This window comes from Channa argus, chromosome 2 (assembly GCF_033026475.1).
Source record: "Channa argus isolate prfri chromosome 2, Channa argus male v1.0, whole genome shotgun sequence".
Lineage (NCBI taxonomy): Eukaryota > Metazoa > Chordata > Actinopteri > Anabantiformes > Channidae > Channa > Channa argus.
In genome coordinates this window covers 13,126,953-13,153,895 of record NC_090198.1, presented here as the reverse complement: position 1 = coordinate 13,153,895, position 26,943 = coordinate 13,126,953, and the positions used below count along the sequence as shown (strand labels likewise).

General features: G+C 39.0%; 1 protein-coding gene across 2 annotated transcripts; it reads right to left on the bottom strand.

Moving 5' to 3' along the window:
• Positions 1-4,980: 4,980 nt before the first annotated feature.
• slc6a5 (solute carrier family 6 member 5) lies at positions 4,981-26,696 on the bottom strand. Of its 2 annotated transcripts, XM_067495586.1 has the most exons (16): positions 25,772-26,696; positions 24,506-24,937; positions 22,717-22,867; positions 22,191-22,322; positions 21,895-22,068; positions 20,454-20,604; positions 19,783-19,915; positions 18,876-19,010; positions 18,651-18,754; positions 17,435-17,559; positions 17,201-17,313; positions 14,001-14,132; positions 13,570-13,669; positions 11,919-12,019; positions 10,026-10,193; positions 4,982-9,217 (listed from the first exon to the last, which is right to left on the bottom strand). In XM_067495586.1, exons 1-16 carry the CDS (start codon positions 25,772-25,774, stop codon positions 9,062-9,064), a joined length of 2,310 nt encoding a protein of 769 aa, XP_067351687.1. In that variant the 5' UTR covers positions 25,775-26,696; the 3' UTR covers positions 4,982-9,061. The 2 variants fall into 2 exon arrangements, with proteins under 2 accessions (XP_067351686.1, XP_067351687.1); XM_067495585.1 differs by lacking the exon at positions 25,772-26,696 and having other exon boundaries at positions 4,981-9,217; positions 24,506-25,354.
• Between the last annotated feature and the right edge of the window lie 247 nt (positions 26,697-26,943).

The window sequence follows — 26,943 nt, the reverse complement described above, 5'->3', positions numbered from 1 at the left end:
CTTATAATACAAACGTGTTTCAGCTCATCTGGGTAGATCTACTTTCTCGATTCACACTATTTGTGTAGTGACAGCACACCGCTTATGTATTTCTCAGTAAAAAGTTGCAGTCATGTTACTGTAACGTTACTTCAGTTCCTGAACTAACATCACAACACCTTATTTCAAACAATAAACCAGAAGTGGTACAGAATTGCAATACCCAAGTAAAAGTGCAAGTATTTGCTCAGAAACATACACCACTACAAGTAGAAGTACGACTTCAAAATCTTTCCTTCGCTTAAAGTACAAAAGTGCATGCAAAATGCTTCACTAGGAAAATAATTTATTTTAAATAGCATAATACATAGTAAAAATAACTAGTGACTTAAGCCATAAAATAAATGAAGGAAAATCAGCCTAAACTAAAAATACTAAACTAAAGCACCTCAAAATTGTAATTAACTTCAGTACTTGAGTAAATGTATTTAGCTGCTTAACACATTTGCAATAAATTCCTCTAAGCTTATAGTGTCAGTTATTGCCTTTGATCTCCGTAGTTATCTGATAATGTGCTCTGGAAACACAACAGATCACAAACAGACGTAACATGCAACTTGCAAAAAAATAGGATTTTGACAGCAGTTCAGCAGTTGCACTCTGTTCTACCCAGCCCTCCCTCCCTCTGCTCCACTCTGTTCTTCTGCTGTCTGCTATGCTTTGCCATGCTCTGCACAGCCCTTCAGGAATTAGTCTTAAATTCTTTAAATTATAGCATTATAATCAAATCAATGCAAATATTTTAATCAAGCAGAAAGCATAGGTCAGCATGTCGAGCCTCACTCAAAAAGCAAATGTATCTGCGCTGCTGGCAGTGCTTTTCTGTGAGTCTGTCTTCAGCAGCACCTCACCACAAGAATATGTGGAGAAGTGTGGTTTTGGAGTTTTGGAGTTTCTTCTATAAAAACTCAATGAAAGGTAGACTATGGCACCAAGAGTAATCTCAGTACCAGAGCAGGCAATGATTAATTCATCCAGTATCCTCCGCTTATCCCGTGTCAGATAGCATTGCTTTCCAGCTCCTCTGGCAGGATTCTGAGGTGTTCCCAGTCCAGATCGGATATATAATCCCTCCAACGTGTTCTGGGTCTACCACGGGGTCTCCTACCAGTTGGGTGTTAACACCAGGATGCATTTTTATTAAATGCCCAAACCACCTCAACTGATTCTTTTCCCTGCAAAGTTGCAGCGTCTCTACTTCGAGCTTCCTTCAGATGTTAGAACTGAGCAACCTATCTTTAAGGCTTTGCAGGAAACTTCCGCTTGCACTCAGGTTCGCATTCTTTCAGTCATAAACCAAAGCTCATTGACTTATTATCAAGAATACAAACACAACTTGCACTGCGGTTGTACAAGGATGTACAATGGCTTGTAACAATGCAATGTAAATTTAGACAGTATGTGTTTTTAACTTGGGAACAGACTACTAAGTCATTTTTTCCGAATTTTTGTGTTTGACCCCAAGATTTGTATCTATGATTCCTGCAGCCAAATTTGAAACCTTGTCTAAAAGCTTTCCCTGTAAAATGCGAGATCTTGCAAAAGTTATTGTTTGTTTTTTTCAAACATACAGCCTTTGCGAGATCTTGTAAAACTTTATGTGCTTTTTAACCATGTCCCTTCCCAGGCTCCATAGAAAGTGACACACAAATTCTAAATATATTTGTGCATATCATGTATATGTTCACATAAAGTGGGGTAGGGGTTTTACAGATGCCTACCTTATGAGCTGTCTGTCTGCTGATGATAGTGATAGTGCTGATAAATAGCCAAACTACAATTCCTAACCTCCCAAGTGCTTGCAGGTGTTCTTGTTTCAGAACACCTGCAAGCACCTCACTTCAACATCTTTGCCTCCCCTGCCCCTCTCTTTCCAACTTATGCCAGCCTTACAGTTTTAAGGTCTGGGACATAGAGCTCCAGACATCGCATGATTGTGACTATATAGCACCATGTTTGTAGTAGGAGGATAAGTGAAACTGAGTTGTTATAGTACAAATTTCAAATTTCTTAATACCAAATGCATTGCTACGTTCCAAATCTCTATAGATTAAACATAGAGTGACAAACAAGATAAGATTTAAAATATAGGTAAATATACATGGCAAGGCTTTATAAATCTGGAAAGTCATTTGACAACGCTAATCCACACTCTGGAGGGGAGCCCTCAATTCATGATCTCCCTATACTGGAAATTAATGATCTGGTCCCCAGTTCAGCAATGACTTACACTGTGTTGGAGTTACAACTTCAAATTATAGGCTTATCCATAAGCAGTTGAACCGTTTTATCTTTCTGGTCACATATCGTAGTGTCCTTGAGCAAGACACTAAACTGCAACTTAGTTGCTCCCGGTGAGCGTTGACCGGTGTATCAGTGTGTGTATGAGTGTGAGTGCGAATGGGTGAATAAGAAGCAGTGTAAATCGCTTTGAGTGCCAATAGGTAGAAAAGCGCTATATAAGTGCAGATCCTTTACCATTTACCAGTTAGTGAATTCCTAGTGAATAAATATAGTATTTATCTAAATAACCACATATTTCTCTCCACAGTCAGTGGGTAAGTAAATTCAGCGGGTGAATGTATCGAGTGAATGTTGCACGATGTCTGTATAATGTGCAGCCTATATAAGGCCCTTTTTGTCAACACATCTGATATATACACTTATGCTATGATAATCTGTAAGTGTAATCTGTAATAATACAACTTTTCATGTATGCTATAGCATGCTCTTTTTTTGATTTGCTGCATAGAGCCTGTTTAAATTGGATATTGCCCATTTACATTTCATAACAGGACACTTCATGCACACAAGTCCCCTCAACAGTTTAATCACTGTAATCAGTGTGGAATGTACGTTAAATGTAAAGTGGCTATAGCAACAGTACTTCAGTTTGATGACTGATTGCACAATCAAAGGTGTGTAGAAATAAATACCTAAATAAAGGATTAACTTTCCCTTTTTGCTGTAACTGGACACCATGTGCGTTAATACAAGACGGACTTTCTTTCAGCGAAACAGCATTCTCGGGCTCATTGCTATTTCATTGCTTAATTTTTTATTTTAGGAAAGACAGACAAAAATATGATTTAAATAAATGTGTGTTTTAACGTAAACACAGAATCGATGGAGTCCATAATCATAGTATAGCTGTGGAGTTTTGTACTTCTCCAAGTCAGGTCACTTCCTGTCTTGTCTCATCAGCTTTCATCAGCTGGGAGATAAATCATGAAGGATTTTCACATCAGCTGAATACTGGCAGGAAACTGCAAAGTGCCTCCTGTGTCTTGAAACTGAGGGCCAGTCAACTTCTTTTAACTGATGGTGAAGTCAACAAACAGGCTGTGGGCAGAGAGCGGGGGAGACTGCATGGTCAGAATGATAAATGTCTGAATGACAAAGCCTGCAAAAAGGAGACAGAGTGTTCTCAAAAACATCAAACTTTATTTTTTCCTCCTGAAGAGATTTTGATACTTACAGTACATTATCTGGTGGAGAATTGAAGAAGAGAGCTGACAGTGCAGATGGCATCACTTTTTCTCAATGAAACCTTTAGGCCAGAAGTGTTTATAATAGAAGAAGAAGTTTTTAACAGATGGTAAATTATGTTATATTAAGACAAATACACGTAATTTCCCATGTGGTTTGAGATAATTGCACAGGTCTTATGTTTCATGAATCTCCACTTGCGAATTGCTAATTGCCATCTAATGATGTTAATAAGTAAGTCATTTTGGTAAATAAAAACATTTAAATTTCTTTGAATTTAGATTAGTTGTATCTTTTAAAAAAATCTTCAGAACTTATTTGGGTTGATTGTGAGTCAATGATAAAACTTGATAAAAGCAGGTAAATTGGCTGAAGCTTGAAGTGTGTTGGGTTTAAACTAAAAAGGCTCATTAGCAAATCAGAATGACTTAACCACACAATACTCCAGCAGCATTCTCAGAGTTTTCTGTAATAAAACCAATATTTCTTCCCTGATTGTGCTCTGGTCACCCTCTTTGCCCTCGTAGCGTGATTGTTGGAGGTTAATGAAACAATGGACAGTCAGGGAGGAGAAAGCCAAAGATAAAAGGTAACTGTTAGAGCTTTAAGTACCAGAAAGAGGTCTGACAAATGTTTCACACTGTTTATAGGCTGTAGAAAGAACAGTCCGCCTGTTAGCCCCAATAGTTTCTGAGAGGAAGTTAAGTCAAACAAGTGTTGTGTTAAAGTGTGTGAATAGTTTTAATTTCAATCTACTATGGACTATACACATGAATTAATGTTGATTACAGTGAATTTCTGGGGAGAAGCTAATCGTACAAATTTAGATATCATAATAAACATGAAAAAGTTGCTTTATGAAGTATATTTAAAAAGTATGTAATAAATGCACAGTCAGGTGTTACAAATCAGGAAGTACAAAGTACTTTAGCAGTGAATCACAATCTATTTGATATAAACCTCTGTCAAAGGTGCAATTTAATATATTTTACAAATCAGTTGTACTTTTTCATATTTTCTATGATTTTTAATAAGCCTTGAAGTCACTGAGGTATTTAAGTAGATAGGATTCTGCTTCCCAGTAATAAGGGACTTTTTAATGGTGTATCTGATGTACTGTACTCACAACCATGCTGCATGCCAATGAATTTAAATAGCAAATTAGCTTGACATGAAATATGCAAGCCACAGTAAGTGCACATGGTATGCATTAACAAACGGTATGCCTGCACGAGTGTCAAATCTGTAATCTGCTCCACTTTGATCATGATTTCCCAGTAAACAAACATTATGTGTTGTTTTCACACAGCCACAATGTCTTCAGTTATTGAGCAACTGAATATTAAAATTGACTGACAAGTTGAATCACAGAGGGGAGATTTATGGTCTCAATCAAATTTCTTAGTTGTTAATTTTTACTGTGGCACCAATAGCACAGCAGGTGTGATATCCGCAAGAAGCCAGTGACAACAAAGAAAACAATAACATTTATTTATTGATTCATATGTTATACATTTCATGATATAATAGCGATATATTACTATCGGCAAAGATACTATAGTCCAATAGCATTTCTATACATAAATACAAAATCTGAGGTAGGGCCTCAAAGATTGATGACATTCAAAATAAATAGATGCATTTCACATATATGATATATATCTTCTTCTTTTTTTTTTTACATCTCACACAGATTTTAAAACATATGTATTGTATATCTACTCTCTGATTTCAAATCAAAGGATGTCATGGGCTGTTGGAGGCACACATCTATATCCATAGGCAGCAGTACCTCACATAGAACACATAAATATATGACATTACTCAAGTAATTAGAAATTTAACCTATGCATTCATAGGTCACACAATAAAGTGCCAAAAAGACACAACGGACGTAACAATAGGAATACTGGTACCATATGAGACAGACAATAAGCTATTCTGTGGTGTTACTTTGAACTACATACAATATTCTATTCGAGGACATCTATAAGGCCAATGGTTACCTGAAGATGTTTTGTAACGTATTGGCAAACATCAAGGAACAATATGGGGTATGAATGGCAGTATCTCAACCTCCTATATGCAGATGACACAATCCTTTTTTCTTCTAAAATTAGTTTTTTTTTATTTTCACTAAAACCCTAGTTAAGGTACTCTTTCTTTGGTTACCTATACTGCCTAAAGATGACTTGCAGGCAAAGCGAGGAGCCAGTTACTTTTTTGTCAATTTTTTTCTTCTTCCTCCTCTGTAAGAAGGACACTATCAACCCTCCATATCTTAATATTATGTAGAACAAAAAGCTCCCTAAAGTAAACATGCACAGACCTATACTATTGAGAGAGAAAGGACGAGGACACTGAGTTACAGTAACACAAACTGCACATGCAAGCTCTTCAATGTTATAGTTTGTGAAGAAATATGGTTTTAACTGAACCCTAAGTCAATTTTCTTTTTTAAAACAAAAGTAGAGAAGCCCAGTAGAAATGCAAACACAAAACTTACAGCTATTCAGCTGTAGCCCTGAAGGAAGTCATTAAAATCAATCTCTGGGCAAAAAAAGGCTTTCATCAGTTAAATCCATCTATAAAGAGTAGAATAACTACTGCTTCCAACACATGGTTTAAATGGCAACCTGCTCTTTCTGCCACCTAGGTTCCCAAGAGAGCGGCTGCCATAGGAATGAAATTTTTGTAGCTTATCACTGTTAGTGTTTTAACCAGCTCAAATTCACACATGACGTTCTAACAGCCTCGTGTCTATCAGAAAAAAATGAAGAAGAACAACAGGCTGTAACTTTCTGGGACCAAACAGTCCTATAAATCTCTGCTTCTTCCAGTGTTGTACTCCGAGAATGACCATGCAAACATCTGATTGACAGTTATGTGGAGTTCAGTAAAACTAACACTGAGACAAACACACACACATACACACGCATACACAGACATACATTAGTATTAAGTTTGAACAAATAGACCTAAATGCATCAAGTCTTAACAAAAGCAACACTGTGCAAGCAAGCTATTTAACAACAGGCCATTTGTGCTCATTAATTATGTTTTGTTTTCAACCCATACAACCTCTTAAATCATATCTGTGCTATTGTCATGGCTTAGAGAAACAGTTAAGGACCCTTAAACTCTGAGCTACTGTTATTGCATCCATACCTGCAGCCTCCATTAAGAACACTTAAGCCTGCGGTGTTAAAAGCGTAATAATGCCAACCAGGACTTAGTGTCACCATGAAAATGCATATGTAACTGGTCAAAGCTTGGAAAGGACTAATTACTTTTGAGTGGATACGTAGTGTTACTTTGAAGGTAATGGATTTGCAGTCCACAAAGTAAAGGTTGGCTGCCTGTCATGTCACATTTAAAAAGGCTGCAAAGCCAATCAGACTGCTGAGCCTGCTGAGGCTACACCGGACAGTTCCCTAAGGCTGCTGTGGTGTTACATCTGGAGGTGACTTTTACACCCCTCAGGAAACACTCTTACAGAAACTCGTTTGTGCTGATGACGTCTTAACAGCATGAATGCGAAATATGTTCTAAATAACAGTAATTTGAAAGATTATGATGGACCACAGTGTGAGCGAGGCGACCAAAAAGTCGCTAAAAGCCTTTTATTTACTGGATATGCAAATGAGACTGATCAGTGTATCAACAGTCAACAGACTGGCTCAAAAGCCAATTAAATTTCCAGTTGATTACAAGGCATTAAAAAGGCATTTTTCCTATTAATCTTTATTCTAATTATTGTTTTCCATCTATATTATAAACAAAATTCAAAACAAGATACTTGATTACACACTTGATGTCCAATATAATAACCACAAGGCTTTGCAGCAACAGTGAGCAAATAGCAAAGTGATGCTGCATTGAGGTCAACAGGAAGTTGTATTTTGATTCTGATTCACGCTTTTACACTGCTTCCTGCTTCATTATAATTTAGCAGTAGGATGGCTGTACTCTTATTTGCCTTTGCATTGAGTGCTATTATTCCTACAGCTACCTAAGGAGTCTGATGAAATTGAGTATACCTGAGACCCTGTTTTCATGGAACACACAGAGAGGCAAGAGGCAAAAGTCTGAAATGGCAAAGTGGTCTCCGGAGCTCTACCACAAACAAGAAGAGACAAAGTACACTTCCAGGAAAGGAGGAGGCCATTTTCTAGTCTAATCTTCATCTATTCAGCAAACAGCAGCTGCTCCTAACATTGTGAGGATGTAACAACACACACATGTACTACTTGAAGATACTGTACTTTTAAGAAGTGTATACTTTGTACAAGATTTTACATAGCTAGCAAGAGAAACATGGGGTTCACACACACTCTCAATCTCTGTCATATAAATATATGACAGTTACAGTATTCATGTAATGTATGGGTTTGGGTTTCCAGAGATGGCTTGACAAGTTCACAACACATACAGCGGCAAATACACAGTCTAAAATATATGCACAGGCTGACAATCAAGTCAGCTTCTCAAGACTTATAAAGTTTAAATGGCCACGCTATCACCTACTAAAGGAAGGATAGACTACTCTAGTGGATTCCTAGATTACTACGTTACATTCTAGGATAATACAACAGGAATACGACTTAATAAATAGAGAAGGAGAGAGGGTATTACAAATGGTCCCTCAGATTCAGAGAGAAAAATAGACCCAAGCTTCTATCATATTGCAGAATCATCCAAGGTGTATCTAGTGAAAGTGGTAACCGGGATGAATTTGCTACTCTACTGGGACGTAGGAGGCACAAATTGCAGATCTTGTAATCTAATCTATTGTTGACAAAGCAAAAGCAGCTGAGCTGTACCTCGTATGAATATACATATATACTGCGGGACAGGAACAAAATGTGATAACAGTACACACTGTGTTTTTTTTTCTTTTTTTTATGTGGCAATTGATATTATTTGTATTGCCCCTGGAATTTTGTACACAGATGGAACAAAAGACAGATCCTTGCTGAGCTCACTGAACCATTGTTTCTGTGTCTCTCAACTTTCTTTTGTTTTTTCCGTGTCTACTTTCACCAGGATGATTCATTATGTCTACACACAAATATGATCGTACAATCACACACAAACACACAGACACACAACTCCGCAGAGAGCAGCTATGGTGAGTCTAATATTGCAAGTGTAGTCTGAGCTATGCCATTTTATGACACAATTTTTCTCTTGGAATGAAGATCCCTAGGAAGGGTTCTGAAGTAATCAGTGGTCATGTGTGGGAGGCAATGATAGCCCATTAAAGAAATACGAAGCATCAGTGGAGGAGTAGACAGCCACTCCTCTCTGACAGAAGAGAGCAAGCAGTGAAGAAGAAGAGACAATAGAGGAAAGGCAGCCTGTTTCCACAGCCACTTTACAGGGAGGGAGACAGCAAAGAAGGTGACATACAGATGGGACAATAGAGAGAGGGAGAGGAAAAGGAGGAGGGGAAAAAAGTCGTCCTGAACTCAGGCATGTTGCCCCCTTCTTGGTGCCGGTAGTATTGTGTGCGGTGCTGCTTGGGTGGCTGCTACTGGTAGGAGCCAAGCTGGAAGTCCTTGGGGGGCAGTTTGAGGCCAAGAGAGTTGGTTCCCAGAGGGTCCATCATGTTCTTGTACCGTTCTCCACGGTGCTTCATCAGGAAAGGACCCCAGTCAGGCTGTGGTGAGCAGACCAGCTTCAGACGCTGGAAGAGGAGAGGCAACATACAGCCAGTTTAAACAGGCAGAGCAGATATTTGATTTAGATTTGTAGCAAACGATAGCACATAGAATAGATTTCTCCTATTTTATATAAAGAAAATAGGAGAATTCCTAAGCTCCTATTTTAAAGAATTTCTGTAGTGACAGATAATTTTACTTTATTACAATAATTCATGAACAAATACATTTTTCAGGTTTGGAGCTTTAGATGTTGGACTGTATTTTGATGAGATTCATAGAGTGCCTCTACCCAGAGCACTTTACCATTTGTCCCAAATTCACCTACGTATCCACACACAGGCCTAACCGTTCAGACACCTGGACATGTGGACACAGAGTTTGACTATTTAATTACTATTCAATTTAATTTCATCATGGCAGTGGAGGGAGGGGTGTAGAGAAATAGAACACATAATCACACAATCACAAAAATAAATGATTATGCATTTGTAACAGTCAAACAAACAAAAGAAATTAACATGTAAAGTTGGATGATAGTCTGTGATTGAGGCTGCTGTCACAGCCGCCGAGGCAACAGGGTCATTAGAGCAGAAATATCATCATCATCCATTAATCCAGTATTTTAAAGGGACCCACCAGAAAAGAGGTCTAAATTACTCAGTGTAAAATACTAAGCAGCCTGCCTCTCCCTGCTAATGATCAAAAGATGAGGCTATCAATATCGCAAAGAGTGTGTGGATGTGGAAAAGTATGTGTGTGTACATGCAAAGAGGACAAAAAAAACAAAACATACGTGACACTGTCTTGTCAATGCTTCATCTAAATTATTACCTCAATTATTGTGCCGGGTGCGAGGTGCATCTTAATGACAAACATGATCGGGATCCAGATGACAGAGCAGATGACCATGAGCCAGCCCATAACCATAGACCAGGTGGGGTAGGTGTAGTCCTCGTATGTCATCACTTTCCATTGGTACAGACTCAGACCCAGGATGCCCTGCACAGACCGAGAAAAGCAGGTAATGCACGTTAAATGTCACTAACAAGAGCTACTGCCACAGGGTCTCAACAAGCTCACTGGCAACCAGTGAATGCTGTACTGAACTCCACAGGTATATACAGTATAAGCACAAAATTGCAAATAATGATGGAAAAATAAACATGTTGGGATCATTCATAAAATGTTGTTGGTTTTATTCAGAGCACTGAATACTGTGGTTTAATGCAAACAGGTTTCTCTTGTGGACAACTTAGAAAAATTAACAATAATGAGTCCTAACAATGAGGTGGGTGTGAGGCTAACTCGAATAATAGACAAAAACTTTATCTATAGCTTAATGTTGTGCTTTAAATTTGTAACATAGATTTATTATTATTATTTGAGGTGATCATGTGAAAAGCTTTTTAAACTTTTAAAGATGACCTCCTTTGGAGTTGGGAATACAACATTTATATATTGCTTTTTGAATTTACTGCTTTGTGGATATCACCAAATAACTAGAATCTCCGTTTGCTTTTCTGTGTGTTTTATTCTTTATGAAGGGCTATGTAATTGTTATCTGAACTATATATATATATATATATATATATATATATATATATATATATATATATATATATATATATATATATATATATATATATATATAATTTATATACAATTTAAGACAAATTCTTCAGGGAAAACCACTCAGTTTAGTCAAAGCCAATCTGTTGTTAAACTATGAAAACAAATGTGATGTGATTACAGCCATATATTGATGATGATTTTCTTTTCTGCATAATTTATTAAGAGTAAAACTGTACATTTTAAAACAAAGGCCCATTTTTTTGTTTGTAGCTTCATGTTGCTAAAATGTGTAATGGTTTTTCTTTTGGCCGAAATGGGGACTTTACAGTGGACTGATTTCTGTAGTGAACTAAGGTAATGCTAATGCTGTGCCCACTGCCCCATTTGAGGAGAAGAATGAATGATGAAAATGAGACCTTTCTTTTTACACAGTGAGTACAAAAAGGGAACCAAGTTGAAAGAAAAACTCTTGTCAGCAAGAAATTTGGCAGACAATTGTAGAAAAAAAGAAGAGAATGAGGAAAACAAACATAAAAAGAAGTCAGACAGAAATAGATTAGTCAGGATTGTGCATCAATGAGCTCCTGGAGGTAATCTGATCTCCCGGGAGAACAGCAGGACAACCGGTCGGCCCAACTGCTGCTCCATTTGTCATCGTCACCTTTGCTTTGGAGCTACATTGGTTTCCATTACAATTACATACATTAATGTTCACCAGTGTCCAACACTGACATGCTGGTAAATACTATGCACTGAAATTTACAGCTTCTGCTACGGAACATGTAAAACCTAAGTGGGAATTTAGAGTAGAATATATTTTGTGTATATAAATGTCTGTATTTGGAGCAGCTGAACTGACGTCACACAAACTATTTGACAATTATTTTTGTGAAAAAAACACAACCAACTTGAGACTTTGTGACATGACAGGAACTGGAAAGAGAAATAATTTTCGATTTTGGCGTAACCGGAGCAATTTCTCCCCTGTTCCTTTCCAATTGTAAATCTATGAACTTGAAAGGCTGCAGTGAAAATGGAAACATTTTAAGCTGCATATGTCCATGTGTGCCTGTGTAAGTTTTTGTGTATGTGTGTGTGTGTGTGTGTGTGTGTGTGTGTATAAGAGTATGAGATGAGCAAAAACAAACACACCGTTAGAATCGTTGGAGTAACAAAGGCCCAGCAGAGTCTCCAGAATCGGTTTGGCTGGAAACCAATCATCATTTCAATGTCCTCGCAAAACCTCTGTAGACCTATGTAGAAAAAAGGGGGGGAAAAGAAGAAAAGTAAAATAAAGAAAAGAAATAGGAAAACTCCAACAGAGGAGACACAGAGAGTGACCTGGGTTTAATAAGGTCCCTTAAAAGAATTTTAGCAAATTCAGTTCAAGCTTATGAATCGGTAGGTGTGTGTGTGTGTGTGGGAGAGAGAGACACACAGACGAGAGAGTATCGGTTTCTGTTGTCCCTGTGAAAAACTGAGGGAGCAGATGGTTTCATTCCTCTACCTTTATTGACAGATAACAGTGAGTGACACGAAGATGCACAGTCACATAATCATTGCGATATGTCACCTGTACAAATGCTGTGGCAAACTGAAGGAGAGACATTTGCTTTGCTCTTTGGTAACAGCCTCCTGACACTCACCTGAGCCTGTGTGTGTGGGACTTAACGTTACAGCAGAGACACCTAGTGGCCATCGCCTGAATAACAGTTCATACACAGAAGACGTTGCCCAAAAGGCATTTACCCAACACTGGATACTGTCCATTTTTTTGTGTTTTTAGTCCCATATAAGGGACTAAAAGTAAATGTAATGCTTTCCAATCTTGATAACTGAAACAAAACTTATAATAATAATAATAATAATAATAATAATAATAATAATAATAATAATAATAATAATATATACAATTATGAATATTATGAATTCCTAATTAAAGAACTAGTATTCTCATGTGACTTTGGACATCTCCTAAGTTTTCTTTAAATCTTTTCTTTTATGAAGACTGTGGTTCATGGCAGCACGTAAAATGCAAATCTCCTTATATGTGAAATGTGTCGTTTCATTTTCTGGACAACCGGAAGAGGAATCATTATTGTCTTGATGGTTTTCTGAACTTTAGTGCTACCAATCAGGCCAACGTTTTCATTTTACCAACCAAAAGTGTCAAAAATTTATACTGACTAAGATATAAACTAAGATTAAAAATATATTTTTAATGTTTTTATTAATTTTGTATTACTTTTGTGACTATATATCATTTCCTTTTAATATTACCTATATAATATTAAAAATAGAAAAGAAAATGCAATCCCAAAAGCAGAAGATTATGTCTTCAAATGTCAGTTTTGTCTGACCAAGAGTCCAGGATGTCATATTTGCAACCAGTACATCCCATAATGTATGATGTAACCTATCATTAAAGTTACCCAGCATTTTCCCATGCTCCTGTGAGAAATACCAGACTAACTTAACACTCCCTTTACTTAACTCCACTGGTTTATTTTGCTGCACTGATGGAGAACTGTCCTCCAAGACACTGTGACACCATGGTGACAGGTGTAAGAACGGCACCATCACTGACACCGGGTGTGGTCAAAGGTGAAAATGGCTTACAATTTTCAGTGAGAGGAGCAGTCAACCACTGCTGCTTTACAGGCTGGTGTTACCCTATAGGTTCTCAGGTTTTAATGATCATGTGACCTTTCCTCTCTCACATTCAAGACTGCAACAAGCACTAGCAGACCTTTGATCACGTCGGCTGAAGGTTAAGAGATGAAAGCAGACACTTCGTACTCACCATACAGATAGGAAATCCCAATGAGCTCAAAGATAGCGATGATGACCAAAGAGTAGGAGGCTGCAAATGTATCCACCAACTGCAGCATATACATCCCATTCTGTCACAAACACACATGCACACAAGGACAATTTTAACCAGCAACTCAAAGCTTCAACTTGTAATGAATCCTTCCCCTCCTCCCTTACTTTCTGAGGCACGTACAAGTCAGTGTAACTGTCACAATGACCTGTACTCGATCACAAGAAATTACATATAAATCCTTCTTTAAGCTGGATCTTGCAGTCTGAAGCTGTGTGGGGGGCTCCCTTGTTCCACTCACTGAGCCTGTCTTCTGAAGGCTATGACTTTGCTCTATATGCTGTCGACTTATTGAAAGAGCGAGTCAGTGGGCACAGGTAGAGGTGCGTGTTGTTTTGTCTGTGTCTTACCTCTGTGATCATGGGAAATCCAAGGATAAAGAAGCAAACACAGCAGACCAGGGTGAAGATAGGTTTGTGTTTCCTCAAGTATTTGGGGAACTCGTCCGACACTGAGGTTACGATTGTCTCGATGGTGGCAAACTGGTACAGAGATGAGACAAAGAAAGTGAAGCAGAGAAAAGGTAAAACATATGAAGAAAGGAGAGAGAAGCAAAATAAGGGAGAAAAGGGTTATTTTTCACATGTGTGACGCAATTTTATTCAAGACAATACTGTAATTAGCTTGTGCCTAATAAAAGCAGTGAATTCAATTAAATGTGGTTAAACTGAGGGGAGCTGAGAAGCCTAAAGTCACCAGGTTTACTTGCTGCTGTCAGCAAGTTAGCGTCCTGTGTGATGTGGTGTTCGTCTTCATTTCATCCAATAAACACATTTTTGATTTTTCTTCCAAAACAAATATAGAAGTATAGAAGTATAGTTAGTCTAACAAATCAGTATGAAGAACTTGGATTATAATGGAGAGAGCTGGCAGGTGGAATCTGACTGGAGATAAACAAATGTAACGTGATGGTAAAGGGGCTCAGAACCCTGAAAACAGCAGTGAATGAATATATAAACAGGCAACATGTTTGTGTACTATAACAACCCTTTGGCTCTGAGCTATGTGCCACTTCTCCACCCTTCTCCCTCCTTCTGAGCTCCCCAAACTAATTTCCCATCAACATCCCAAGCCTATTACCTCTGAGCGGCTTCCTACAACAAAGCCACCAGCTCTCTCCTCAGAGCTGCCGCTGCCAAGGCAAAGTAACATCATCATTTACTGTTACTGTTGACTTGCGTCTTAATGCGCTGCGATGCCCTCTGCTCCTCAGGTGGGCTCAGGAGCATCACAGTGCAATTGAAGGAGCTGGAGTTTTATCAAGAATTGTTTACCCAGGACTGTATGTGAAGGTCCTCTGGACTTTGAAAAGTTCACCGAGATTTAAGTGTTTGTTCAGCGAAGTTTTACCAGGAATCAATGCAGTTACTGACACAATTAGAGACTGCATGGATCGTCCTGGAGAGGAGCTGCAATATGTGAATGTGTGGCTGGTTGAGGGCAGCAAAACAAATTTCTACAGTAACAATTACTTACTCACAACAAGAGGACACAGAGGACTTTGACCTCACACTCGCTCACTCATATAAAGTAATTATTGCAACTTGATAAATGCTGGGTTCATCACTCAGACATTTGTTAGCTACAGTTTGGTGTCCACCAGCTCCAGGGGGGAATGTCTGCTAAAGCTTGGGCTGCTAAATGCTCCATGTTGTTTGTGTAGTTATTTGATAACTTTTAACTTTGTCTCTTTGCCAGTTTGGATGTTGTACACTGGGATTATCTGTTTTTAGTTTTTTTGGGTTTGCTGAAAACAAGGTTGGTGAGGGCAGTGTCTCAAGTAAAGCAAAAGAAACTAAATCTCTCTCGAGCTCAACTGATCCGCAGTGTTTGGTTTGTCTCTATGAGTGAAATGTTTCACATTAAACGTACCCATCTATTGTTAATATTAAATATAGATTTGTGTAGAATCTTGAATGTAGAATTTTGTTTTTCAAACGGACTTCATACAATCTTGTGTTCAGGATTTCGGTGTAATATTTTATTCAAGACTAACTGTGGAGTTTCTTCCCTAAGGTGGCACCCTCAAGGCTGCAAACCTGCCTCCAGCCTCATACAAACAAAAAACTGTGTCTAAAGTGTTTTTATTATTTACACTAATGATTAATCTCCACACTATTTTGTCTCTATGGTGTGTGAAAATACAAAGGTGATGTCTTCAGATTGGTTTTGAACTTGGAAGCTGGAACAATGTTACTTAAATGAAGCTTATTTTAACTGTACCTAAACTTAGATTTACTTCAGAATTGTTGTTTCAAAACTTTAAGGTCAACTTAGTTTAATTCACTCCAATCACACAGGCCTCCTTCTGCTCACGTACCTAGAGAGCTTGAGCACTTCAGATAAAATCAGTCACAGTGGGTGGAGTGCATGGGTAATTATGCTAATTGGGTCAATGTGTGCAGGATTTATACATAGCTGAATGACGCTACTAAAGTTGAGTGTTTACTTTGGAGCAAACAAAAGTCAAGAGACCCTCAACAGAAAGATTGTTGATGTGAGTGTTTGGTGTTGCAGCCATAACAGAAAATTGCTTTCTCACAAAACTTCATCCATTAAGAATTTAAAAATGCTTTTAGAAGATCAAACTGAAAGCTGGCAATTATTTGTATGAATTCACAGAATATTTTCTTCTTCTACCCTGATCTAAGAAAAAACCTTAAATCTTAAACAGAATAATACAACCCTTAGAGCCTATGAGATTTGGTGAAACTAACATCAACAACTAAAACAAATATGTGTAAAGCATATTTTGCATTGATGGAACCACAAACAGTTTTTACCAACCGTGCAGGTCCAATGATTTCTCACTGTTTTGGTTTTATGAGAAATGTAAGCTTATTTCAGTCTCATCTCTTATATCATCCTCTCCTTCTGCAGCAGCAGGCAGCTGTTTTTAGAAAATAAAAAAAACCACTGTCCACTACCTGCCCAACACACAAGAAAGTGGAACACACAGCAGTTAAAGAGCCAGGTGTTTTTCATGCTCCAATGAAATGGCATGTTGTTCTGTTTCTGCTGAATGTCCAAATATAAGTTGTTTGACATTACGTCTTCTCCAAATTCATGTGGCAAATTTGATTAAGTAATTTGGTCCCCCACTAGAAATGTGGTGACAAGTATTTCCTGGCAAACAAACCGCTGCTCATAGTAACTACGTTACATCCAGCATCAGGCTGGTCCCTATGAGTGTCCAAGCTACTATGAATCCTTAGTGGTTAACTTGACAGCGTACAAGACATAGCATCTAAATAAAAACAGGTGACAGGTGACAGTCTTTGTGCTACATTAAACTAATATCATGTTGGATTTATGCACTTTAATTCGTTCATCTTAAGACAAACTGCTGTGTGGGCAATGGGGCTGAACCTTTCTGGAAAAACTAAAATTCTGGATTTGCTGTTGTCGCTTCAAACGTGCCAGAATTGAAGAACTGTAAATTATCCATACCCAAAGATTTTTACCATCTTTGTGATGAGAACATTTGAACTACATAAATACAGAAATAACAGACACAACAAGACACAGAGATTAAAGGACAAGTGGTTACCATGGTATCCAGGCCGAGCGTTAAGAGCATGAGGAAGAAGATGATCGCCCAGAATGGAGAAAGAGGAAGTCTGGTCAGAGCCTCTGGATACACCACAAATGCTATGCCTGGACCTGACAGACACACACACACACACACACACACACACATATATTAATCAGGTTACATGCATGGGGTCTCCACAGCAGGGAAAAATATAACTTGCAGCTGCTGTCTGCTGGCTTTGTATCTTACCTTCATCTGCTACCTTCTCTATGGGCACCTTTAACTCATGTGCCATGAATCCAATGACTGAGAAGATGACAAACCCAGCAAATATACTAGTGGCACTGTTTGTACATGTCACTATAATAGTATCTCTGCAGGGGAAAGACGAAGGAGAGAAGAAAGAAGTTAAATAAGAAACTGACTGGTTTAGTGACAGCAAGAGAGTTGCAATTAGTTAAGCATGAAACAAGTAATTTATTATATTATGATTTTGTATTTGATACATTTGTGTCAGGTGTACACACATATAAGAATCCAACAGTGTCCTCTAGTGTTAGAGAAGGTGTACACAACAGCGTACACTGATTTTGTTTTGCAAAATGTTTGTTATTTCTATTGTTTCTACTGTTTTTTTCAACATACAGAAAAAAGAAATAGAAAGATTACAATTATTATTTATTTAGTATTTTATTCTATGTTCATGCATAGTGTGAAGCATGTATGTACAATATATACTTATGAAGTTGATCGGAATTCTTTTTGCTTCACCAACATGTATCAAGATGTATGAGGTATAGAGGTTTTACATATGAAACCCACATCCATTGATCAGCCACAACATTAATTCCACCAGCAGGTTTTAATATTGTGAATGACAGAACATGAACAGCAGGGGTCAGAAAACTCAGTGTGTCATAGTTTAACCATGCTCATCCCCCTGTCCACCACAACCACCTTTATGTTAATAAAAATGTGGCTGATTGCTGTACAAATCCAGAAAGTCCTGGAAACTTATTCTATCTGACTGCATATTTTTATACAGATAGGTATTCCACTGTAAACACCTATGCCTAAGGGATGTAGATGTTTTCTACCAAAGGTGTTCAGGTGTTTTGCATTAAAATACATCTTACTCTATATTTTAGTCACGTACAAATCTTAAAAAAAACCAAAAAACTTTATTACTGTTTCAGTATAACAAAAGTGAAAAAACAAAATTGTACAACTGAGATTAATATGTACACATTGTGATTAACATGTACACGTGTATTGTGGCTCTAATGTCAATGTGAAATTGAAATGAAAGAAATTAAAGTTAAATTAAAGAAATACCGAACTGCTGCTGCCAACCATGCCATTTATTTTTGACATTTCTATCAGACATATAGATACAGTATCATGTGTCTGTGGTGACAGTTTGAATGTGTCTGCCAGATGCATTGTTTACCTTTTGTGTGTTTACCTGTAGCAGTTATTGTGGAACTTATTGTAAGAGGAGAGGGTGATGAGGCCTCCCCAAGCAGCCGATAAAGAGAAGAAGATCTGAGTGGCTGCATCTTTCCACACCTGACAGAGGAAGAGACAAAAGAGCTGCCGGTAAAGAGCAGGAAAATGTCAAACATTGAAAAGCTTTTCGCTGTTTGTAAATGTCACCTTTTAGGGAATAAAACAAGGAGATGCCAGGTACCTTTGCATCATTGAGTTTCTCCCATTTTGGTGTAATGAAGTAGAGGATGCCATCACCGGCACCGGGGAGGGTCACCCCTCTGATCAGAAGGATAACCAGCACCACGTAGGGAAATGTGGCTGTGAAATAAACCACCTGTGCAGAAATATGACAAGATAAGGCAAAAAGAGAGAGGGAGGAGCCCTGCAAAGCTGATAACTGATTACAGAAAAGCAAACTTTTTAATAATGTGTTTTTAGGTCTTTATTGGTGGACTGGAAGGAGCAGCTTTTTACTTTAAGAAGTGCCCAAATTTACACAATTCTCTCATAATTATTTAATTGACGCTTGACATCCAGGTTACTGCATAATTAACTAGACCCAAGACACCACCTGAAACATTTTTGTTAGAGGGTTGTTGTATGTCATCACTACGTCCAGTAGAGGGCAGCACCATACAAGAATTCTTTAAGTCCTGCACGTATGCAAAGAATCATTGAAAACGCATTTCCTTCGGCATGTCTTTTCCTGTATGAAGATGAAAATCCTCACAATGCAAATGAAGAATGATTTATCTCCTCCTTGCTTTTCTCTCTCGTCCAGGAAGAAAATTAAATACTTCCTCCCAGGCAGAATGTGTGACTTGCTCAGTATCTGAACTTGGGCATTGGATGTGCAATGGAAGCAGCTATTAGGATCCAACACTAGGCCAGTTTTTATTGTTTGTGAAGGCTGGTTGAACATTAAGTGTTTTTTTTTTTCTTTGCAGACAATCAGCTTCCGTTTTACTTGCATGTCATACATTTCATCACTGGGTGGCATTTTCATCACTAAAAGAAATACTGTACAATGTGTCAATGGAAAAACTAATCTCCAGCATCTGGCCAAAGGTGCAACAGTAAAGATCTGATGTTTTGCGGTTTGTTACCTTTCCTGATGACTTGATTCCTTTGGCTAAAGAGGCATAGACAATGAGCCAGGCCAGAAAGAGACATCCTGCCAGAGGCCAGCGGATGTCTCCTGGATATTCAATCCCTTTTGAGATGTGCAGCACATTGTATCTGCAGGTGTGATTAAAACGGAACAACTCAACAACAAATGCAACACACACATCTAAATCGTTCACAGCACAAGATAAAATACAAACCAGCATGATACAAATTTGTCTCTTTTTGTAATTTGTGTTTATTATTGATCCCTACAAGTCTTAGTTTGTCTTTAACAAAAAGCTTAATTCAGTTTTCATAGTCCAGTCTTTTTTATATTATCTCTGCTGCACAGGCAGGCCCTTTTCTTCATCTTCTTTTAAGACCTTCACTCATAAACGCAAAGAAACTGGAACGTTTCAGTGTTTTGTACTTTGTTCTAATTATAATACTTAATTTTTGATACACAGGTTCATACGATGCTTTTTAAGTAAGTTTTAGGGTGTATAATCATTTCGCCTGATTAGGCGGTTTTGAAAGCCATAAATATCCAAACATCTGCATGAAAAAAAAAATTGTTTATGAACATGAAAACAAACCTATAGAAATTAAACCTGCAAATCTGAATGTACATGTGTGATTTTAATCTTCATTAGCAGGAAGATTCACTCACTTGAAGTACTCCTCACTGGGGCTCACATAGGTCTTGTTGCTGTTCACAGTCATGTTTAACAGTTTGGTCAGGTTTCCCACAGTGTTAGGGGAGAGACAGAACGAGGAGTTCTTGATGGAGGTGATGTTTCTGTCCTGCAGGATGCACGAGTCTGTTCCAATCAGAAACCAACACACGTCAGCTGGGAGAGACTGGCAGAGTGCTGCTGTGGAGCAGAGCTTATTGTCTGCTCACATTCTCACTGATACTCAACAGATGTATCTGATGTATACAAAGGAGGACTGATATAAAGCTGCTGCAACAGGAGAAGGCCCAGCTCCAATGTGGAGCCTCTGTGATACTATGCAATTTTAGTTCTTTTAGATTTAGTCAGATATCAGTAACTAAAGTTTCAGAAAAGTTTTTATATATAAATATAATATAAGCCATATATATAAAACAACAAAATACACTTGAAATATACCTTCAATTTACTACACAGATGACCATCTTTCTGAAACTGCATTTTAAGAATATGGGATGAAAAAATGACCTACAGGCTGCATCAAACTGCAAAGGATTTTCACTCTATTATGGAAATATAGCTGGCAATATTGACATCCACGTGGAAATACATTTTCCACTTCATTCTTTGGAAATGTGCAAGTAGCTGCACACTTCCTTGTACATTTACAAGGTCACAGAGCTAATATAGTTTTCTTTTAAAGTTCATTTGAGTTAAATTTAAAGCCACCTAATTATAACTTTTGTGCCATTCACATATTTTGTTACTGCAACAATTTCTACTTCTGTCTAGAGAGAGAGAGAGACTATAGTGCAGAATGGGCCTGTCGTACATGTAGCAGCCAGCAAGTGTCAGTCTCGTGCTCACTGCAGCACTGCAGCAGCTCCGTCTGTACAGTAAATTTGTCAAGCAAGCAGTTTTTGTGCTGAATCCACAGAACGTCTCGAGGAAAAATATCACACTAAATTAACCGAATTTCGATATTTTTTCGACGGAATATCGACGATAAATGAGCAGCGTGCCTGCGCTCACATTTGCGCACAATGAAAACACGGTTTTAACTCCGTTTCCGTTCAGTTCACCAGGTGCACGCTCCACCGTTACAGAACAAATCTTCTTAGAATCTGTCAATACTTCAAAAGATTATTCGAAAAATATATGAAGTGTTTGCTTGAAAGTGCAACGTGTCACTTTGAGGCCTGCTTACATCTCATTGGCTGGTATTATTAAAACAATTGGCCAACTGGGTAAATGCAGTGCTGTGGATTAAAAGTGTTTTTGCGGTAGAAAACAGCAGAGATCACAGGTCAGGATTCATTATACTGCAGAACACCTCAGCTGAGGGACTCGTGACGCATTGCGCATTGTGCAGAGAGAGGTGAGAGGCTTTTAGTGTATGTGTGAGCAAGTGTGTGAGTCAAGGTGTGTGTGTCTTACCTAACAGCAGCATGTCTTTGTCCTTACATTCCTCCGTGTTCCACTCATTCCTACAGTTAGCCCATGGCAGTGAGCCCTTCAACGAAGCGAACAGGTAGTACAGTGTCCAGCACATTATAATATTATAGTATATGGCTATCAAGACAGATATTATCAACATGGCAATCCCGCAACCTAAAATAAATAAATGAGACGAAATATATACATTACTCTTAAGAAAAGAAGAGGAGTCATTATGATGAGAAATTAGTTTTCTTTTTGTAAATTCTTTCAGTGTTTTACTTGTGGCGGTTTACCTTGCAGAGCTGGGATGCATTTCCACACGGACACGGGCCCCTGGCTGGCAAACTGTCCCAGAGATACCTCCAGCAGAAAGATTGGGATTCCGGCAATGCCCAACATTGTCAGGTAGGGGATCAAAAAAGCTCCTGCAAGGAAATTACACAGCAAGCTAAAGAGCGCGGTTTCGGGGTCAGAAAATCCCGAAAACCAACATTAAGAATATATAAAAATTAATTCTGAAGATGAAGGCCTAGGCTTCCTTGCACGTATGTTGATACTTCAACAAGTATAATTACGCTAAAATTCGTATTGGTGTAAATGCAGAATTTAACTGCATTTTTCGTTTTTAACGAAATAATTACTTAACGAAATTTTGTAAAAATTTTTAAGTAGCCTACAATATTTTCCCACTGGTTAAAAACCTACAAAGATAACTAGGAAGGAAGAAAGAAGAGAAATCCTGACCAAAGAGGAGGGAGATATTTATTGTTTCTTTTCACACAATTTTCTTTAGTTGATAAGCCAGGAATTAGCGCTTACCTCCTCCGTTTTGGAAGGCAAGATAAGGGAACCTCCACACGTTTCCCAGTCCCACCGCATAGCCAACCATGGACAGAATAAAGTCCAGTTTATTGGACCAGTTTCCTCTGGCCTTATTCTCATCGCCCCCCTCGTCATCATCATCATCGTCCTAGCAATAATAATGTATATTAATAATAATTATAGGAACATTTAGTCTGTGTCTGAAACGTGGACGTTATAAAGGGGAAATGTGAACAACTCAACGACAGCAATCAGTAAACAACCAGTTACACAATCTTTTCAAAAAAGCTTAAACAGTCTGCAAAGGAATCCGATCAGAGAAGACATATGTCTTTAATGGAAGTTGCCCTTTTGCTTCACTTCATGCTCGTTATGTTCTCGGTGTCGTTAAGAGTTTGGAAACCAACGTTGCATAGACCATCCTGCGTAAAACTTATACTACAGCCAGTGTAGACACACAGCAGATTTAAATAACATCTCCTTCTGACATGTAAGGGAAAAAAACTTCTTATAGACACTCAAAATACAAACAAATACAAAAGAATTGTTTGTGAAAACAATTTAATTACCACTGCACCAAAGGATCTGACTGAGTACATTCATAAAAGGACTGCATCACTACTATTAATCAACACCATGTATGGGAATGTGTGTGTGCGTGTGTGCGCGCGCGCGCGTGTGAGAGTTTGAGAGGGACAGGATGTGGGGGAGCCCTCAGGGGATAGGAAACAATCCGCAGTCTCATGTATGGTGCTGTCTATCAGCCGGATAACACCTGGGCTTCTGGGATGTACCAAGACAGTCTGCTGGGAGCAGGGAACACCAAAATAATCTGCGATAGAATGATTTTATCCTTAATCATTTATCATTATTGGAATTGTAACAGGCGAAACAAATGACCGGAAACTAAATGATTTCTAAAAAAAAAACAACCCCCCCCCCAAAAAAAAACAAAAAAAATAAAAAAAAACCCAAAAACCAAATAGCTTTGTTCTGCAGTAATGTTCTCTCTGATCAGACCGTAAATCACACTGGTAATAAACATTAATGTCAAACAAATATCTTCCGATTTATTTCCTGAATATGTAGCTAAATTAAGCAAGTCAAAGTTTGGATGATAGGCCTAGACTTATTATCACATTGGTGCAGAGGGATGCAAGCAGGATGCTGCGCAGACCATTGTGCGCCAAATAACCCAGGATCCCCCTAAAATTCTGCTCTCTACAGTTTCAGCCCGTTGACTAGTACAAAATGTTTTCATGCTCATGCAGAAGTCTGTATTTAAGGTAAGCGAAGCACTGCCAAGTGGTTTGTGCAAGACATAACAGCCTACAGAACGAAACTCAACAATGAGAAATAAATTAGATCAAACATGTAGGAACATCCCGATAATACGATACCGCTCTAATTTATAACAATTTCTCCTTTTCGGGATATGATCCGAATGTCCAGCCACAAGCATCCACTGATTCAGCCTAAAAGTTGAGTAGTTTACAAGCACGTCTATGTAGCGGCAAAACCACAAACCAGCGATTGGAAAAAATCACATTTTAAAGGATACACATCACAGACTGGTTATTCCTCTTTCACTCTGTCACACATCAAAAGCACTGATCTACTAAAGCTCTGCGTGGCGGTGGTAGGAGCTCCCGGGATTTGCACCTTCCCTGTTTGCAGACAGCAGGTTAATCCATTCTGCTTTCTTATCAGCGTCACACGGAAACATCCGCACACGCCCGCCTCCAGCCGCACTCCGTTAAGGAAACGGTTCATTTAGCTGACTTACCCCCGTCAAGGTGCCGGGCTGAACAGACGTGTTCCCATCTGTTCCCAATATGATGGTAGTCTGGCTCATAGCCGTCCAGTTTCCCGCAGTGTTGTTCTGCTCTGCGGTGGCCCGGAGCGGGTCGCCATCCTTTCCGAAGGCCGAGTTGACGGCCACGGATCCAGGGACCGCGGGTGGGGTGCTTTTAAACGTCCCGTAGGCTTTATTTATGTCCGGTTCTCCCGGTTTGTTTTCCGTGGGACAAAAAGTTTTGCTTTCATTGCATGGTGGCTGCGGTGCCGGGTGATGGTGAGGGGCGGGCGGCGGGCACGCAGCTGTGTTGTCCGGTTTGTTTGTTGTAAGTCCCGAAGCTCCGTCGGGCTGCTGCGACGGGATGTAGCTGGTAGGAGCGCTGGCCGGTTGTTTGGCCATGTCTCTCTGGTCAGAAAAATCCTGGAACATGGGAGTGACAGATCAGCAAGACAAAAGGCAGAAGAATGGCAGAAACCATGAAGATGTGTGGCTGCTGCACCCCAACTCTGCTTTGGTACTAAAAATACTCAGTTCTTTTTCTGCAACGTTTTTCTGCAGCATGCTCTGGCTCTGGCTGCTCTATAGTTTCAGCTCACAGTCCATCGGGTGTGTTGGTGTGTGTGTGTTTGTGTGTGTGTCTATTGGAGGGAGGGGGGTGCTTTGCTTCTCCAGTTCCCACTTTCTGCAAGATTCTTTAATTTTACGCCCCATTTCCTCCCCGTGTCATTCAGCCACACACATCCACTAATTTTATGGGCAATAGACAAGCTGCTGCGGGTCTCCTGGTAGCTCCGCTCTCCCCGGCAGGCATGCAAGATCACCGACGTTACAACAGTGAGCGGACCCGGGGCGGCGGAATTACAAATAACTCCCTGAAATTTGGCTTGGGAGAGAAAGGGAAAGCAACCAGAAAACCTTCCAGATTATATAAAAGGTATTAGGGGGTTATTTGAAAAAAAAAAACTGAATGATACTTAACTGTCTAGTTAATTATTACACGAATCGAATAGTTGCATAAGAAAGAAAATAGGTACGATGGACTAACATTTTAATTGTGTCCACATCTAAACTCCAAAGAAGTAAAAAAAAAGATTAATGTCAGAGTGAAGAAAGTTTTTAATGTTGAGATGCAGCTGCGTTTCAGTACCATGGACAGTGCAAGTAGCCTGCACAAAGTGCGGTTAAAAAGTGAATAAAATAAAAACAGATAAAAAAGACAGATAAAGCTGCAGGTGAAAAAAGTAAAGAACTTACCATTTTGCAGAGCTCTGCTGAAAGCCTAAAACAGCTGTAAAAGACGAGGAGGGGGACTGGAAGCGGACTGGTTGTAGCCACGCAAAGCACCAAGTGCAAAGCTTTTCTACAGCTCCGTGGGAAAGACCAGAGTTTGCATCAGCGCAGAGCAAGGTGCCCTTCGTGTGACATTTTCTTGATAATAGGAGTTTGATAAATCATTGGCCTTGGAATGGGATTTTTAAAGGGACAACCGAAGCCAAGACGACGGAGGCGCGTGCGTGCGTGCGTGGACTGTGTGCGTTCTGATTACGCACGTTGCATGCGTGAGCGTTGGACGGAGCTCTTTCAAAGCTGATTAATACACTTGTCACCAGGGGCGTGTGGGATGCTTACACGCACAAACATGGATAACATGGACGCATCCCCAACGAACCGCGCGCTTTGTTTTGAATTAAGACTTTCAGGTTTAGGCTGTAATTGAACAGCTTTTAATGGAACACATCGCATAATGATAACTACACTGTGATAAGTTGGATTCTTCTGGTACAGTAGCAGCTACATTATCCACTCCTGGGAAAGACGCATTTGTAGTCCATAAGAATGTTCGTGTTATGGAAAAAACTTTGTTCCTTTCCTTCATCAACAGTTAAGTCTGCAAAAAAAAGAGACTATAAAGCCAAGGGGCGCGTCAGAATCAGTGTTTAAATTGTTCTATCAAAGACAAGCGTGATATTCTTGATAAATATTATTATGCGTAGACATATACCACGGATATTCTTTTATTTGAAATTGTTGGAACTACACAGTTAAAGAGTGTGAGCTAAAAATGGTGATAACTATAAATAGTTTTTCCACTTGGTGGGTTTTACGCTCCGGACTCTATACGTTCCTTCGTGCGTCATCCCATAGGAGCATCGATCAACTTTTTTATGTAGGCGGGGTCTTTATAAAGCTACTCATTTTTTAAAGTCTTACGCAACAAGCCGTTTTCCCCCTATATCACGTGTGTAAGAATAGGAGCCAACCACTAGAGCCTAGACTGGAAACCGTGACCGCGGAAGGAAAGGGGTGGCATACTGTAGATTCTGAAGCACTGCATTGCGTATACTATTGTCCAAGACTCCCTTTAAATGGAAAATGTTTCTTGTGTATGGTGATTTTACCAAAACTAAAAAGACACTCCCTTTATT

Coding starts and splice junctions, on each gene's coding strand:
- slc6a5 (XM_067495585.1), bottom strand. CDS start 24,946: ATGTTCCAGGATTTTTCTGACCAGAGAGACATGGCCAAACAACCGGCC. Junction 22,868..24,505: donor AGCCCGGCACCTTGACGGGG/GTAAGTCAGCTA, acceptor TATTATTGCTAG/GACGATGATGATGATGACGA. Junction 12,020..13,569: donor TGGGATTTCCTATCTGTATG/GTGAGTACGAAG, acceptor TTTTCTACATAG/GTCTACAGAGGTTTTGCGAG.